General features: G+C 41.1%; 1 protein-coding gene across 1 annotated transcript in view; it reads right to left on the reverse strand.

The window, feature by feature from the left end:
- Positions 1-926: 926 nt before the first annotated feature.
- LOC106924282 (cadherin, EGF LAG seven-pass G-type receptor 2) overlaps positions 927-17,606 on the reverse strand; it is a 53,044-nt gene continuing 36,364 nt past the window's right edge. The window contains exons 12-31 of the mRNA XM_088005972.1: positions 16,332-16,515; positions 16,138-16,239; positions 15,935-16,029; positions 14,280-14,489; positions 14,005-14,188; positions 12,571-12,892; positions 11,422-11,589; positions 11,220-11,343; positions 10,949-11,149; positions 10,481-10,655; positions 9,603-9,715; positions 9,380-9,462; positions 8,575-8,701; positions 8,359-8,469; positions 7,626-7,756; positions 7,459-7,544; positions 7,216-7,380; positions 6,268-6,471; positions 4,734-4,956; positions 927-3,246 (exon numbers count right to left, since the gene is read on the reverse strand). Coding sequence (XP_087862098.1) covers positions 3,153-3,246; positions 4,734-4,956; positions 6,268-6,471; positions 7,216-7,380; positions 7,459-7,544; positions 7,626-7,756; positions 8,359-8,469; positions 8,575-8,701; positions 9,380-9,462; positions 9,603-9,715; positions 10,481-10,655; positions 10,949-11,149; positions 11,220-11,343; positions 11,422-11,589; positions 12,571-12,892; positions 14,005-14,188; positions 14,280-14,489; positions 15,935-16,029; positions 16,138-16,239; positions 16,332-16,515 — 3,102 coding nt within the window. The 3' untranslated portion in view covers positions 927-3,152. The remainder of the gene's footprint in view (positions 3,247-4,733; positions 4,957-6,267; positions 6,472-7,215; positions 7,381-7,458; positions 7,545-7,625; positions 7,757-8,358; positions 8,470-8,574; positions 8,702-9,379; positions 9,463-9,602; positions 9,716-10,480; positions 10,656-10,948; positions 11,150-11,219; positions 11,344-11,421; positions 11,590-12,570; positions 12,893-14,004; positions 14,189-14,279; positions 14,490-15,934; positions 16,030-16,137; positions 16,240-16,331; positions 16,516-17,606) is intronic.

The following is a 17,606-nucleotide window of genomic DNA, read 5'->3' on the forward strand; positions in this document are numbered from 1 at the left end:
CTAAAATCTGACACCACTCTGTTTACATTTTGTGAAGGAGGAAGTCACGCTGGTCTTCGTCAGAGGCTTTCATGTTTCCTCTGGTTACGTAGCGCCACCACAGGTAATTGAAAACCGGAGGTTCAGAAAGAGGAGGAGCGCTGAAGGAATCATTTGGGAAGAGGTCAGGATGGTTTAATGTGAGGCAGGTGATGGTGCTATCTAGGGGAGGGGTCAGGGATGGCTGTGTTATAACCCTAAACGTTTCAGACAAATTTGCAGTACCGTAATTCCACCACATTTGGCTCTCTAGCCAATATCGGTTTATTACGGTAATTTTGCCCCAGCAGTAGCAGGGAGTTAATCTGAGGGGCGTTTTTTAATAGACTGTAGATTCTAACAATAACTTGCTAGATATTGAAAGTTCTAGTTATGGATAAATGGGGAAATATATTTACTCACAGGACATTTAAAGAACTGCTTACAATTAAAATAAGCAAAAATATCCAGGTGGAGATTTTAAATTAAGGGTTAATGGGGTTGATGTGGCCCAAAGAGATGAAAAAAATTAAGTCTCTAAGTAATAAGTTAAATGACTTCTAACCCTTTCATGTGGCAGCCAAGCACCTAGATGAGAGGTGAGGCAAAGGTTGAAGTGAGAGTTGATGGTCAAATCTCAGGTGAGATTTGGATTTAGTGGAAGGTTGAATTGAGGATTAAGGCGAGTGTTAAGGGTACAGATTGAGGCGAAAGGTTAAAGGTGTTAACGGATCGTTGAAGTGAGGATTGGGGTGATAAGGGTTTAGGTAGGGCTGACATGAGGGTTGAGAGTTCAGGTTAAAAGTTTTACACTTGGAGAATGTAAAACTATGAAGCTGCAACAGGAATCTCCTCCATGCTGCAGCAGGTTTTTGGTCTGTAAAGGGAAAAACAACCGAAGCCAGAAGTGGTACAAAAACATTTTATTTTGTAAAAACAGGAGTAGTAGAATAAAAGAGACAATCCTCTGTTTGGACATCATGTTATAACACCACGAATGATTCTGCAGTGTTTCTCTGTATGGCATGAAGTTTATACATAAAAAATGGCAACAACAGCAGTAACTTTCCTTCAGAGCTTCTCTAAATACATTAAAGATATGTTCTTGATTCATTTACAGGCTGCTCTGTACAGAAGAATGGATTACAGCTCACGCATTTATTTACTTTTTTTTTTACAAAAAGTCATAGTTGTGTCTCTAGTCTATAAAATACAGCCGTTTAGTCACTGAGCTCAAACGTGTTCATCCCTCATATTTAATGACCAAATCTGAGAGCATCTGCAGCAACAAGCTCCTGGTGGTTCACACCAACAAACAGAAGATTCATTAAACGTCTTTTGATTCCTACTTGCGCAGATTCGACCAAAATCTAGCTTATATGGAGCATTTGAAAAGATTTAAATACACCGAGTATAAAGACACACTACCTTGTTTTCTTCACTGTTTGGCAGTTTGGATTGTTAAAATATTTATATTTCCTATATATAAAATGAAGAGACTGATTTATTTAAAACAGAAGTTTACGAACCAAAAGATTAATGCTGTAAACTGGGAAATCTTGAATGATAAAATATGGAACAACGAGCTGCATTTTGGGAGACATTACTATGACCAATGAGACCAACATTGGTCATAATAATGATTATTGTTACTTTTAGAGGAAGAAGGATGCCATCTAATTCATAAAAACAAACGGCATCTTAAGGAAAATATGGAAATACTGAAGCAGCATCTAAAGACATCAGCCAGGAAGTTAAAGCTAATCATTTTTTACCCTAATCATTCTGACAAATTACTGAGAAGGACAACAAAATGAATGGAGGAGTTGAAACCCAAACCTTCTGCTGACGGAGGAATGGGGCAAAAACTACAGCAAACTGTTGGGAAAAACCATCAGGAAGGAAGTACAGAATATCTGTGTAAAGGTTTATCAAACACAAGGAAAATTATGTCAACTTCTGAATTTAAAGGTGACCTGTTATACTTCCTTTAACAACTTAGAATAGGTCTATTGGCTGTACAAAGCATTTTGTTTAGCTGAAAATCGTTAGATAATGAGATTTTTGTCCGCTGAGCTCTTTTCAGAAGGAGCTGTCACTTTAAATCCAAATTAACTGCTGCTCCATGATTACGCCATACATCTTTGAAAAGCAGAAGTGGAGCCTCCTGAAAAACCAACAAGAATGCAGCAAGTCATTTCTGGATGGTAAGTCAACAAGAAAATGCTTGTCTTTTCCAGCAGCCATTGTACAGCGCATACAGCGGTAAAACCAGCTGAACAAAATGCTGAAGTTCCTCTTGGGTTGCTAGGTGATGGGCTGGGTTGGGGTTGCTAGGTAACAGCGCAGTGCCCATTGAATGCGACTTACTCTGGAGGTTTTTGAAGCAGCTCATTTTCCAGACACCAGGAAACACGAACTCACTACCAGATGTTTTTTAAGCACTGTCTTTACAAGCAGTTGGTGGAAGAACAAAAACGTGCAAAATGTGAACTTAGCAAAATAGGTCACCTTGAAATAATGTTTCAGAAATTATTTAAAAGTTCTTCTCTCTCATTATTGTCAATTTTAACAATTATAATCTATTTAATCCTGACTGACCTACAACATAGAACATCAGATTTTGTTGTCCTTCAGAGGGAGAAAGAAAAAAAGATAGTGTTTTTTTATACAGAGTATGTTAATGTCTGGCGTAAATCAGCTCATTTCTCCTGTTTGTAAGTTCAGTTCAACGTCCACACACACAGAAATACATACACGACTCAAAGCTGACGGATGTTTGTCTTTTTGTTTGACTCAGTCGCCTGAGTCTGACCTCCTGGAGCAGCAGGCACAGAGATGCTCACAGCAACCAACGAAACGCCACAAAACAGTTAAAAAATGACAAAAAGAGGTTTCCCTGAACGTCTGGGCGGACGTCTGGACGACCCAACCAGACACAGACTTCAAAACAGTTTTCATATCCAGGAATTAAAAGAAGAAAACAATAAAAACAAAAAAGGTTGACCATCAACATATCTGGACAGCAATTAAAAAAAAAAGTGCATTTCTTCAAGTATGTAAACAAAATTTCTTTAAAGGGAGGCTTGTTTTATCCGTGTGACTCCTGAAGTTTGGCTCACACACGTATGAACTCACACACTTTCAGCGCATCGTGATGACGAAGAGGCATCTTCTCTCCTCAAGGTGGAGTCCGGTGAGTGGAGAGGAGGAGGGAGGCTCTCTGACCTGCAAAGACACATCCCTCCATCAGCGGGGTCACATGGAGCTGTTGTTGCAGTGGCTGCTGGGAGACAGAGAGGCGGGAGGGCTGATGTGAGGAAGAGGAGGAGGATGAGTGAAGAGTGAGGATGAAGACGGCACAACATGAGGAAGAAGAAACAATAAATGATGGTAAAAGTGTGAGGCGATGATGATGATGATGCTAAAAGGATGTGAAGATCCTGATTGGTTCTGGATCAGAAATTCATGGGACAAAATTAAAGAATAAAAATCTGTGAGTTTTGATTTTGGAAAGGGAAAACGGAGAAAGAAGAATAATCAGGATATTTGATTTTTATGGTTGCTAGAAAAGCCAAAAAGCATTTCAGAAACTTCAAAACGTCTCTTAATGCAGGTGTTTTAAATTATCCGTTTTACCAATAATCAGGGCTGATTATTGGTTATTTGCTGAGATCTAAACTGAGTTTAAATACAAAGATTAAACTCATTGCATCAGATTGTAACTATGGTAACACAACAAACAAACTATGAAGATTATTGTTTGCAAATTCTGAATGCAAGTATTAAATAGTTAATTTATGTACGTTGAAAACTTTAAGTCAAATTGCATGAACCAACCAGGTTCTCAGAGCCTCTGAAGGCCCGCAGCATCACTGATCTTGCACCGTACAAAGTTACCTTTAGGTGCATCATTAATCATGACACCAGTAATTTAGTAGAGCAGAATTATTTTTCTAACGAATACTTGAACTCAAGTTAAAAGTTGGATTTTTATTCATTTCTATGTGAGATTATGATTCATTAATTTATTTTATGACTTTTCACATCTATTCATCACAAATCAAAGAATAAAAACAAAAATCCTTTGCCTTCAGGAAATGAATAAAACTCTTATTTTGTCTCTGAGGAAAATTGTAGAATCAGATTTCTGCAACAAAGATTTAATAACACATTTTCACTGAGGCTCTTTAAATGTGTAAGTATTTGAAAGTTTAAATTGGCATTTGTGACCGTTTACAAAATAGACCAGGATGTATTTGACCATGAGGAAGTCTGGGAACGCAGAAGACATCTTTTGCCCATGTCTCCTAGGGGGCGCCGTAAAACTGTGCAGGTGGAAAAGAACGACCAAGAACAACATTCAGCTGAATTAACTCGTGTTGCCAGAAGCTTTTAGTTATTAGATTAGACGTAATTTAAAGAGGCCAAAGTCTGTTGTGCATCATAAGCAGTCAGTATAAAAAACAGAAACTCCTTCAGCAGCGAGTTAATTAATGTTCTGTCATGTATTGTTTTGAACTCTAAATTTGTGTCATGTATTAGAGAATCTTGTGTTTATTTGGACATTAAAGCTGCGTGGCAGTGATCGATGAAAACAACAGTCACTGAGGACAAACGGTAAGTTGGACACAGACAGCTGGAAGACGTTGGATGAACCGGCAGCAAGGGGAGACATCGACAGGCAGACATCCGTTTCTCCGAGGTTCACTCACTCTGATCCTGACGAGTCTCCGTCCACCGTCCCCGCCTTGATGCTCAGCGCCACGCCGTTCAGCTGCTCCGGCAGGCCGGGCTTGGGTGGCCCGGCCCGAGACTCGCTGGAGGAGGATCCCTGCGGCGACGGCGCACCAGGCGTTCCTTCACGATGCTCATTGTGGACGTGATGGACGCTGTTCCGCTCCACGATGGGAGAAAGCTGCTTCTTCTTTAGGATCCCTGCATGAAGGTCCGATGTACGGAAGCCCCAAAGTGACAAAATTCAGTTAATAAGCGATTAATTCACCAACTTGTTACTTTGATCTGTCATATTTTAAGTGAGAAGCAAATTAATTGAAAATGCGCTATGATTTAAAAAATATACATATTTTAATTAATTCACACAAACAAAAAACTTGTATTGTATTGTATGGAAGTTCAAATGTGCTACATTCAAATAACTAAATAAATATTATTAACAATATTTACCATTTCATATTATTTTTTCAGATTATCTCTAAAAAAGGTTTATTGAATATCAGATAAATCTACAACTACTTAAACAGCCAATAATTTGAGTAACTGGGGAATTTTAATTGTATGTATGCATGTTAAATTATGTATTTAAAGACAGACCCATGTAAGTATATATACATACAAATATTTTACAACATGTATATAGTATTTATTATGTAATAAATGCATAAATAATAATCTATTATTTTAACAAATAAATGCAAATTTTAATAAATAATTTTTACATCCAATTTGTTTTTATAAAATTATTTGAACATTTAAATATTCATGGATGGCTGTACAGTGGCGCAGTTGGTAGAGCTGTTGCCTTCCCGGCCCCGGTCTTTCTGCATGGAGTTTGCATGTTCTCCCTGTGCATGGTGGGTTTTCTCCGGGTACTCCGGTTTCCTCCCACAGTCCAAAAACATGCCTGTCAGGTTAATGGGCCTCTCCAAATTGCCCCTAGGTGTGAGTGTGTATTCATGGTTGTGTGTCTCTGTGTTGCCCTGCGACAGACTGGCGACCTGTCCAGGGTGACCCCGCCCCTCGCCCGGAACGATAGCTGGAGATGGGCACCAGCACCCCTCCCGACCCCACTTAGGGTGTAAAGAAAATGGATGGATGGAATATTCATGGATATATTTGCTCCCTCATTTATCATTTATCATATTTCTAATATATTTTAATGATTTAATATATAAATGTTTATTTACTTGTTTATTTATTGAATTGTAAGACTATTCATACAGCAAATGCTGTAAAATGCTGACCGTATGATAACTTTTTCATTATTTCATTAGATATTATGCACATTTTTCACATGTAAATAATTGGATAATAGTTTATTTTTTTATTGCTTCTATTGCCAAATTGGTTCCAACTTTAATTAATTTTACTGACAGACATTCATTATAACTGTATGATTTATTTATTTATGACACAGTGGCACTTTTGTCATTCCGTAGATCGGATTTATCTCTGCTCTCAGTATAGCTAACATTAGATCAGTGAATGGTTGTAATTTTCAGGGCTTGCCTCTGTGCGGATGGGCGCTGATGTTTGGGAATGCTGGCAGCAGCGCCGTCATGCAGTCCTGCGACCTTTCGTCTGCTCTGTGACCCAGAGTTGGCTGCATTGACTCTGGACTGTTCAGCTTTGATCCCTCGCCACTGCCAAGCTCCCCGTCACTCACTGCTGCTGAGCGGTTCACAGGCCAGGGCATCGGACCTAAACTGTTGTCTGAAAAACGGAGGGACAAAAATTTTATTCAGTTCCTACAGTAAATAAAATAAAAAGACTACAATGAAACAAAACAATGACTGAGAAAAGCAGCATCTTGGCGTCACCAGGTCAGATGCTTTCTACATAAAAATCAGAGGAGGCGTGTCCTCATGTCACAAAGTTAATCATGTGGAGTTTGTTCAATTCTGCTGGAGAGGAGATAAAAGGAGACAAAGTTCAAAGATGCCTAAGGCTGGCTGTTGTCTTTCTACGCAACTTTGCTTGATTCTCATCTCTGCTCCCTGTGGGATTTCTCCCATTGAAATGGATTCCTCTGGTAGATTTTCAACCGGGTCGATCAGCAATTCACACGTTATACTGTCACGACATGTCACAGTTTCAACAAATATGTAAAAAAACATACTTTTGCTACATGCTGCAGCTTTAACAGCCGTTCAGATTGACTCTTCTTTTTGCAATGGAGGATGGCATCTTCCAGTAAGCTTCATAATGTTAAACTGGTGCATCACACGCAAAACGGACAAACGTTAGCGATTGGGTAAAACTTCAACGCAGTCCTCGCCTCCAGGAAACAATCGTTTCTCAGTCGAGGCTTCAGATCCTCTGGATGAAGCAAACAGTGTTGAACCAGTGGCTGGTTTTATCTTTATCTCTATTTGGGATCTTTTACTCCCCACAAAAAGCATAACCAACCAGAAGGATGGAAAACTGAAATATGTCCAGTGTGATCTGGCTCTTTACCCTGCGGCTGAGGTCTCTTAGTCCCGTTAGACGCCAGGTTTTCCCAGCATTCCTCTGGTGGGAGTGGACCCTCCTCATCCTCGCTGTCTGAGGAGTGTGTGGAGGTGTAGGACCCACTCTGGTCGTCCTCCAGGGACAGGTCGCTGTCTGAGTCCGTGTCATGGTCTGCCGTGGGGACAGACAGAGCGTTAGGTGAAGTCTGGAGGTGGAACCTGTGTTGGTGAGGCGGACGGAAGACGATACCGTCCAGACGCTCCTTCGTCTCGTGAAAGAGCGACGTCTGGTCGTTCAGAGCGATGTGAGCCTGGCTGTTGTTCAGCCCGTCCTCCCTGGAGGAAGACAGAACAGCTCACCGTTACTCCACCATCATCATCATCACCACACAGCTGCTCCTGAAGCGTCGCCCTCACCGGAGGGCAAACGGGACGTAGCTCTGCTGGCTCTTTCCGCTCTGCATGGTGCCGTTCAGAGACACGCTGGAGTCTCCGAAGGGAAGGTGGTACAACCGGCCGTCCATGTAGCTGCTGTTGCCTTTGTAGCTCTGGAACCAAAGAGAGAAAAGGCTTTACAACGATGAAATGACTGGAACATGAAGCAGCGCAGAGATGGAAGACCTGCTGACTTATTCACAGCTGATCATTTAAACACATAGGGACAGAAAACGGAGTTGAGCCGTTTTAACTTTTAGGATTATTTTCTGTAGAAAACCTGAGAAGATGTAGTAAATAATATAAAGTCGTTGGCAATGGAGGTTCTTTTCTGTTCAGAAAACTGAAGAGAAGATGCATCGGCCATTTTTTAACCAAACAATTCTCATGTTTGACTTCCTGACTGCTGGAGGCTCAAGTTTCCGATTTCAGGGCTTGTAAAGATAATTTCTTAAAGTAAATATCAAAGATGTAGATATTTCTACAGGAATTAGCCTTTAAATATAGAACCGACAATGAATTAATATCAGGAAAAAAGACAGAAAGAGAAAAACAGAAAGAAAGATGGAAACAAAGAAAAAGAAAATATGAATGAATGAAAAAACAAAGGAAACCTGCTGTCTAATTAAAAATCTGGACTACTTGTAACTAAATCAATATAGTTACTGATAAATGAAACAGAGAACCATATCGAAGGCTCTTCCTCTGAGCTCACCGAAGCTTTAGATTTGATCAAGTGATCGGGGCGTTTTCTGCTGCAGCAGTACTTCATGGCCTTCCTCGCCTCCTTATTGAAGACGATGCGGAAAAAGAAAACAAACGGACCCTGCAAGAAGAAAGCGAAACAAAAGCAGAACGTGAAGGACGAAGATCAGCGGACAGTGACAGGACTGCAGTCATTGGCTGCCGGCGATCGAGGCTCAGGTCTCACCTGCACACAGTTGAAACCTGCAAACAGGTAGTGGAAGACGATCACGTCGCTGTTGACGGAGAGAAGAGCCAGGAAGCACGTGACGGAAACCAGGAACAGGACGCCGCCGGCGGTCTTCAGGCCCGAGCTGCAGGATAAAACCAACCAGAGAAGGACGGAAGAAGTTAGTGAGGATCTGTAAAGGTTCAGGGATCTGAAGAATGAAAGCTGGCGACGAGTTCCTTCTGGTCTATTCATCATCTGTTAGGCAAAATGTGAATTTTGGCAATAAGTTAATGTTTCAAATTGAGCCGTTTCAAAACCAGCTGGCACTGCTACTCACCTAGCAACCTCAGTGAAGCCCAGCGCGTAACCTAGCAACCCCACTGAAGCCCAGCCCGTTACCTAGCAACCCAAGGGGAGCTCGAGTACTTTCAGTTTTACAATGGCTGCTGGAAGAGACAAGTGTTTCTTTGTTGAATTACCATCCAGAAACCACGTGCTGCATTCTTGTTGGTTGTGCAGAAGGCTCTGCTAATGCTTTTCAAAGATGTACTGTTGCATAATTGGAGATCTGTTTGCAGCCAGTTTCATGTGTGGATGTAAACGTTGAGTTGGAGGGTGTGGCCGGCAGCAGCTGAATAGGATTTAAAGTGGCAGGTCTCACACTAGGAAGAACTGACCCGACTAAAATATCACTAACCAAGAATGATTTTGTGCAAAAAATGTAATGAACATGTTCTGGTTAGCCCATAGATCTATGCCAACTTGTTCGGGCAAGGCTAACACCTTTAGAGATGTTTAATGACTGAGTCTGGTTACTCACACTCGGGGATCTTTCTTCTCGATGCTGTGGTGTCTCAGCGCGCAGGACGCTCTGAACGACAGGATGTACAGGAAGATGTTCATCTGCAGACAAAACACCAGACATCTCACACCTGTGAGCCTGAACATTTAATCTGGATAAAAACAATTCGACAAACTCTGCCAAGGTGACTTCGTTCACAGTAAATTCAGTCGGACCGCCCAGCCTGTGAGCGCGGACTCACCGACACCGCCAGGGCGATCGGTCCAGCGAGGCTCCAGATCAGCGTGTCGAACATGGAGAGCCAGCAGAAGTCAGGGTTTCCGTAGCCTTCAGGGTCCAATCCCACCGCCAAACCTGGAGATTACGCCACAAGCCACAGGCTCCAAAACTAAACTCTGTAGGACATTTTTCATTTTAATGCATCGTTTAAAACATTAATACATAACGGTGCACCAGGGTTTTACTTTAACAGTATTACAGATGTGAAGTTTGGCAAAATGTGTTTATTTAGTCAGTGATTTTATTTTGTTTAGCATTTTTGTTTTATTATATGCACTACTTCGGAAAGCTGAAAAATAATTTTTCTAACAGCACTACTTCCCATTTCTGTTCACACTGGAGGGATGAGATGCTGCATGTTTTGGTAATTTATTTATTTAATATAAATTAAATAAAGAGTCAGTACTGCCAGTACGACACTGATTTCATTACCTTTGATTTAAGTTTGATATATTAAACATCTGACTTTAGGTGTTTTTTATAGATTTTAAAAAAAAATATTTTGTTAAAACCTAAGACAGAATTTGGACAAAGTTTATACAAAATACTTTATAACATATCAATAAAACAAACAGAAAGAATAGAAAAAACTTATTAGTGTGTAGTTTTTCTATAAACAAACAACTGTAATATGAAAGTAAATCAAAGGAAAATCTTTTTGAGGTGGAGTTCAGTTGAAATTTCAAAGAGAATCTTAAATTAAAGTATTGATCTTAGCATGTTAGTGTTATAATATACATTATAGATATTTTGGACCAATGCGATCATCTCCATTTCACTCCACAATGGCTTCCATAATGTCAGACACATTATTTTCCTTCAAATGAGGAAGACCCAGACCGGTGATGAAGGCCGGGACGCCCCATCCGATCAGGTAGTAGAACCTCATGGGTCCATAGTTGATGTCTCGGACTTCGCTGATCATGCGGTAGATGTGCAGGCCTTCCAGGAAGAGCCAGGAGAAGGAGCAGAGGTAGAAGAAGTGCAGCAGGATGGCGATGACTGTGCAGAGGAACTGCAGGACAGAAGGACAGACTGAACCACAGACGAACCTTTAATGTCAAACATATCACAAAACTTTAAATCTGGGGATTATTAGGCCGTTTCAAGTCTCAGCTGTCTACAGACTTGCCAATGCATCTGCAAAGGCCTAGCCCTGCTCCATTAAAACATCTGGATCAACCTGCTGCTGAGAAACATATGGCTTAGAGTGATGGGAAAATCTGGAAATGGAAACCAGTGGAAAAACTTCCAGAATTGGGACAGAAACGTGTGAGGAGAAAAGAAGAGACAGGCTAAGTGGTTTACCGGATTGTCAGCCTGGTTGATTCCCAGGATGAAGATGAGCTCAGACAGAAAGAGAGCGCCAGCTCCATTGTTGATTATACTCGTCTTGTTGCACTGCATGGCTCTCAGGGACACGAGGAAGACGGAGGTGAGGAAGAGGAAGCCCAGCGTCACGCCAGCTGTGCTCCACGTCAGGATTTTGATGGGCAGGATCTCTCCGTTCTGGTGCAAAACAGCGTTTATTTAGCACAGAGCTGCAGCCAGGCTGCTGCTGATCGGAGAGCCGACCCACCTCCCTCCTGGAGACGTCCATCAGCACGGCGAAGCTGGTCATGTGGTAACACTGGCAGCTGATGTGGGAGCTGTTCCTGAAAACCACCTCGCAGCCTTTCGCCGACCAGCCGCCGCTTCCCCCTCTGAAACACAACCAGGCGTCATGAGAGGAGCGCGGCGCCGCCCTGCCGGTCCGACACGCCGAGCGGCCTCGCACTCACAGGATGGTGTGGTTCCAGAACACGCAGATGGGCTTGGAGCGCTCCTCGGTGGTGACCAGGCGAAACTGCACCGTGATGGGCTTGTCCAGCGTGTGCTGCAGCAGCTCGTCGTTGTCGTGCACCGTGATGCTGACCACCGGCGTGTTGATGACCGGACGCTTCGGCACGCTGCCGCAAAACGAGTCAGAATCAGAACATGGAAAACGCTTTTCTGTCGACAAAGCAACTCGAGCCAAATCGCTGTAACCATAAGCAACATAAAACTTATAATTAAATTTTACCTACATGATCTTATCCACTGATTTCATCTACCTTAACAAAGGTCTAAAAATCAACCACTGTCTTCTTTCGTTCTCCTGTCAAACTGATATTTTTAGCAAAATTTCAAACAAGTAAAGTCAGTATTGGTATCGGTCAAAGTCAGAATCGGCAGACCAGGGTTTTTAAAAATCGGTAATTGGACAGAAAATTGCAGTATGTGCACCAATATTAAATACAATCTAGATATAAAGCAAGTAAGTAAAATGAAATAATATAAAGTATGTTAATATATTAATAAAGCTACAAATGAGTCCAGAGTTGGGTGTTGTGTAATCTGATGGCTGCAGTTACACTGCAAAATCTTGCCAAGTATTTCTTGTCTGCTTTCTAGTTGAATTAAAACAAAACTAACTTAAAAGTAACTTTTCAGCGAGACGTAGCTCGCTTATTGATTTAAAAAATTGTTTTAAATCAATAATGCTGATGAAAAAGATAATTTCACTTATAACATGGGAATAATGTCTTGCTGTAAGTGAAATAATCTGCCAACTCAAACTTTTTAAAATCAATATTAAATTATTATTGACTTAAAACAAACTCCTTTATTTTGCTGAAAAGTTTTATCTTAATTTAAATGTACTGAGATATTTGCACTAGAAATAGCCCAAAAAATATTGGTAAAACTTTGTGTTTTTGCACTTTAACTTGTCAAATACAAAATTACTTTCTAAATTCAATCATCTGAACTTCCACATTTCAAACAATCAGAGAAGTTCATTCAGGTTTTTGTTCCACATCCATAATGCAGCCTTCCTCCATTTTCTCCTCTGCATCCACATCAAATATTTACAGTAACAAACGTTAAGAGCCGACAGAGCTTCGTCTCACCGCAGACTCCTCTTGTCCGGGTCGTAGCTCTCGGGCAGAAGCGACGCCAGGCTGTGGAAGATGATGACGCTGGCCACTGCGTCCTGCTGGCTGTCGTCCGGGTGTCGCCTCTTCCTGTTAGCCGAGCGGTTCCTCTGCGAGGAGGACTCTGGGAAAACGTCCAGGTGTCTGTGGCCCCTGCCGTCCAGGGGCAGCTGGAAGACCGAGTCGGGGAGAGTGACGGCCGTCTCCTGGTCCGCGGGACGCGGGCCCCTCAGGGACTGGTACCGCGGCAGCCTGGCTCCGGCAAAGTTCATCTTTTTCAGACGGTCCACGGAGATGACTGCAGAATCGGACAAAAGACGAGGAAGCGTCAAAGACTCAAATAAATCAGATTTTATATAATGTATCTCAGCTTGAAATGACCTAAATATGTCGAGTTCATCTAAAGAAATATCCAGTTTCCAAGAACACAAAGCGCTGAGCAAATTAAAATTTAAATATTTAAATAATGAATATGATAAAAAAACACACACACACATAATCACAACAGGTGTGAGGTATAAATATTAGATATTGGAGTTTTGCTCAGATTTCTTATGACTGCAGTTCTGGAGAAAGTGTAAATTATACACAGGCAAAATGTTCATTATTAATGTTTTCTTGTTTCCTCGCTGAAAGGAACAAAAGGAACAGAAGAATCTGCACAGATTTTTTATTTTAGTAAGTGAAATAACCAAATAATTCAAACTTGTTTGAATTGAGTTCACACATTGTCAATATTGTTAGAATTATTCAGTTTTATTATAAGATTCATATAATCTATAAATCATGGCGAAAAACATTTTGTGGGGTTTTTAGTGTTTGACAAACGTTTTGCATTTGGTGTCCATCTTTTAATGAACACATATGGTGTAATCTATGATGTGTAGTTTTGGAGATTACTGTAAGAAATTATATTCTTCATTTAAAAAAAACTATTATAGTATCATTAATATTTAAAATGTTAAAAAAGTTATTGAATATACATTTGACAAAGCTGAAAATCATTTTATTTTTATTATATTGCACACAACCTCTACTACTAATAGTAATAGTAACATAATATACATTATTATTATTGGTAGTATTAGTAGCAGCAGTAATTATGGTGGTTGTAAATATTTATAAGAATATTAACAGTGGGGCATCCAGACCAGGATAGTGACAATTTTAGGGGGAAAAAAACTTAAGACAAAAACACAAGAAAGACGTTATGTAATTTTATTGACTCAGTATTTAATTATTTACTGAGTTTTTATGTTTTTCTATGGCATAATCATGACTCTCTGATGGCCGGTGGTGGGCAGCCTTTTTCAGGAGCCCCCCCCCTACCCCCCTCTTAGAGACACCGCTGAATATAAAAACTAAAGTAAATAAATGCAGGTTTTCCTGTTGCGTTGTAACCATCCTCACCTATGTTGGGCGTGACGATGGTGAAGGGACTCAGGTAGGTCTTCCTCATGTTCTGAGCCAGCGTGTTGGCGTAATCCTCGTAGTGCCGCAGCAGCGCCGCCGAGCCGCCCTCCGAGTGCTGGATCAGCTCCCAGTGCGTCTTCGTCTCTGGGGCCAGGACGCTGCTGCCCACCGCGATCAGGTTCTGTCACAAAGCGATCAATACTTCAGACTCACAGCGATACAAAGTCTCTGCTGTTGCTTTCCTTTAAGTTTGTATGAGGTTCGCCATTCACCTCGGTGAAGTGGACATCCTGCGTGGCCGTGAGGTTGAAGCCCTGCTGGTTGATCTCGTGCTGCAGCAGGACCTGGGTGAGGCGGTACGCCACTTTGACGTCGCTGCCGTAGAACGTGTCTGTGTGGGCGGTGGCGTTGGCCAGCAGGGCGGCGGTCTGCTGAACGCGCCCAGACTCGAGGAGCGACGTGTTGCGGTGCAGCTTTTCTGACTGGAGGAGGGAAGTCAGACACAAATATTCAGTCACTTCTACATTTTATTTATGCATTGGACTATTTTAAGATTGATTGATTTTTTTTTCTCCGCCATCACCAGGAAGTAAGCCGTTAGTGATTCTTTCACTAAATGTTAGATTCATGGTGAGTGTATGTAAACTTCTAGATAATAATCAGAGTTTCCTCTCAGAAATTCATCAAACTTTCAGTTCAGTTTCACTTTATTTTAGTAAATTATCAACACTACAAACAGAAAACAAAATTTTCCTTCACAAACCCAGAACTTACCAAAAAAGGAAAAGGCTGGAATTCTTCTGTCTGGTTTTGATTTTGAAAGCAAGTTGTCATTTTGATTCAACTCTAGAAAAACTTTGTGTTTATCATGCAAAGCCTAAATATGACGCAAAGACATCTGTGGTTGTAAGGCGACTTTGCACAGATCTTCACTAACTTCATTATAAACACCATGATGTCGCTGGATGAGTGGGCGAGCATGAAAGAAAAGAACCTTTCCCTCTACGTAATATCTGTGTTTTTATTCTTCCATTTGATTTTCTTCTGCTTCTAAAAACAGCCAAACAAAAAACAACAACAAATAACACCCCAACGTTTTCCGGTAATAATTTAAGGTTTTTTTTGGTGTAGGGAAATGAGCCGTTTCAAAAAACCTCTTGATTATGAAGTCATATTTGACGGACATTGTGCTGTCACCTAGCAACCTCAGCAAAGCTCAGCCAGTTACCTAGCAACCCAAGCGGAACTTGAGCACATGTTGACTTTCCATTCAGAAAAAATGTGAAATTCACTTCTGCTTTTCAAAGTTGTACAGCTGTATAATTGTGTATCTGTTTGCAATTGGGCTGGAAAGAAAAAAATGTGTTTAAGATTTAACTTCTTGGGTTTCCAGAGTGACGTTAAGAACCGCCATCTTGTTTAACAAGTGTGTTTAAAAGCTTCTCTCTGTTTCAGTTTTGAATTCAGGTCAACTCATAGAAAGATTGAAATAAAAGCCAAGACGTTTTCTGCAATTTGTAACTTAAGGAGAAAAAAACTCGATGAAAATCAGAAACTGAATTTGGCATTTAAAAAAAAATAGGACATTTTATTTTGAAGCTCTAGTTTTCAGCCATTTTCATGTGCGAGTGTAAACCCTGAGTTGGACGGTGTGACCAGCAGCTTATTTTGATTTAATGTGACAAAAAGCCCTGAAACGTTTTATTCTGAAAAGGAAGAACTGATCAGACTGAAATCTAATAACCTAAGAATAATTTTTATGCAAGAAATGTTTTGTATTGCTCATAGATCTATCCTAACAGGTCACCTTTATGTCTCTCTACTTTGGCTTTTATTGATTACATCTGTTTATTGATGTAATCATTTCACGTCTCCATCAGGTTCTGAGGTAGGACTGGGTGTTGTTCTGTTGGGAGGAGCTACTCACCAAGGCTTTGAGCTTGCTGAAGGTGACGGAGGTGCAGTTGAAGAGGTTGGGAGGAAGCCAGCCCTTGTGCTCGTCACAGTGCCGGATTGCTGTTCCTGGGAACGCGGACACAGTGGAGCTGAGCCAGGAGAAGCCTTCAGGCTGAGTTCATGTATTGCCATTATTTTATGATAATTCGATGAGGTGCCAAAAAGCCATCATACCAACACTTCCCCTGGGACAGGGGACGGCTGCAGGGAGACCAAACTTAGTCCTGGGCCACCATATCCCCGCCTCGATGGCCTGAGGGCAGCTGTCATAGATTACTGCGAGAGAAGGAGCATGGAGGAGAGAAAATGTGAGATATTTTTAAATATTTATGCAGCTTTTATGAAATATAGAGCTGTTCCATTCAGACCTTCACAGCCGCTGGCAGAGACCTCGGCGAACGGGTTGTCACAGCGATCACACTGGCGCCCGATGACGCCGGGCTTGCACTGGCACTGGCCGCTCTCTCTGTCGCAGGCCCTGGAGAACGAGCCGACGGGGTAGCAGTCGCACAGCAGGCAGGTGTCGCTGCCCTCGGGACGGTAGTGGTTGTCCTGGACGAGGAGACGGAGAGACACGTCGCTAAGGAACGGCGCCTTCGCTTTTCTGTGCCGGCAAAAACGTGAAGCCAAGAGGCGAAAACGTGCAACAGCTGAGCTGCTGGTGGGTCAAACTGGAGAATAAAAACACTTTACAGAACCTATGAGACGTCATTGTTGTTATTCTTCAGGTCAAAATAAGGCTTTCAGGCTCTTTGATCTCTCAGTTTGATCCTGATTGGCTCTGTGATCTAATGATCCTGACGGGTATTCAGACTATGAAGGTGGATGCTTGCATTCAGGACTGAAACGATTAATAGTGATGCATTGATTATTGAAATAATCATCAACTAATTTACTAATCAATTAATAATTAACTTGAGCATGCACTCTATAAATGCTGTTCTTTCATCTTCTGAAAGAACAGCAGCCTCAGAGCAGATGTTACACTAAAACTGTGCAAGAATTATTTTGTATTCGAGATGAAAAAACCCAACATGGTTTCCTGTAAATATTCTCTAGTATCAGTTTTAGCTTCACTTGGATCAAATTCTTTAAAGAAAATTAGTCTTTATTTTCATACGAGTCATTCACTCTGTTACAGACGCCCAATAAAACAAACATTTTATTTAAAGGTGTCCTTTTTCTAAGGTGCCAAGCCTTCAAAATAAACTGTGCCAAGTGAAACACAAAATACTTAAATAAATAATGCATTTTATCTCCATCAGTTAAATAAAAGAAATATGAATAAACATACTTCACTCTCAATTTCCCCCAAATCAAACAGAAACATCTTCGTTCGCCCTCTGCGTCTCAACTTTTCTATCCACTTATCAATTGATTGATCCAAAAATCCACCAGCAGATCAGTCAGCACTGATGATGCTAAGCAGAAAGGACTGAAGCGTTTTTTGTCTGCAGATGCATCCTTTGTTTTATTTGCTGTCATTTCCTGTAACGTTTCTGCTGTTGCTCAGAAATTTCCCCACTGTGGGACAGTAAACGATATTTTTATTCTACTTTATAAAAAGTCATGGACTGATTATCATCAACTCCTTATAATTATTGCTCCTTCTGCTTTGCCATGTTTCTATAGATGTTACTCTA

The sequence above is a fragment of the Poecilia mexicana genome, unplaced genomic scaffold, assembly GCF_051168715.1.
Source record: "Poecilia mexicana isolate PSO_F unplaced genomic scaffold, ASM5116871v1 scaffold_5, whole genome shotgun sequence".
Taxonomy (NCBI): Eukaryota; Metazoa; Chordata; class Actinopteri; order Cyprinodontiformes; family Poeciliidae; genus Poecilia; species Poecilia mexicana.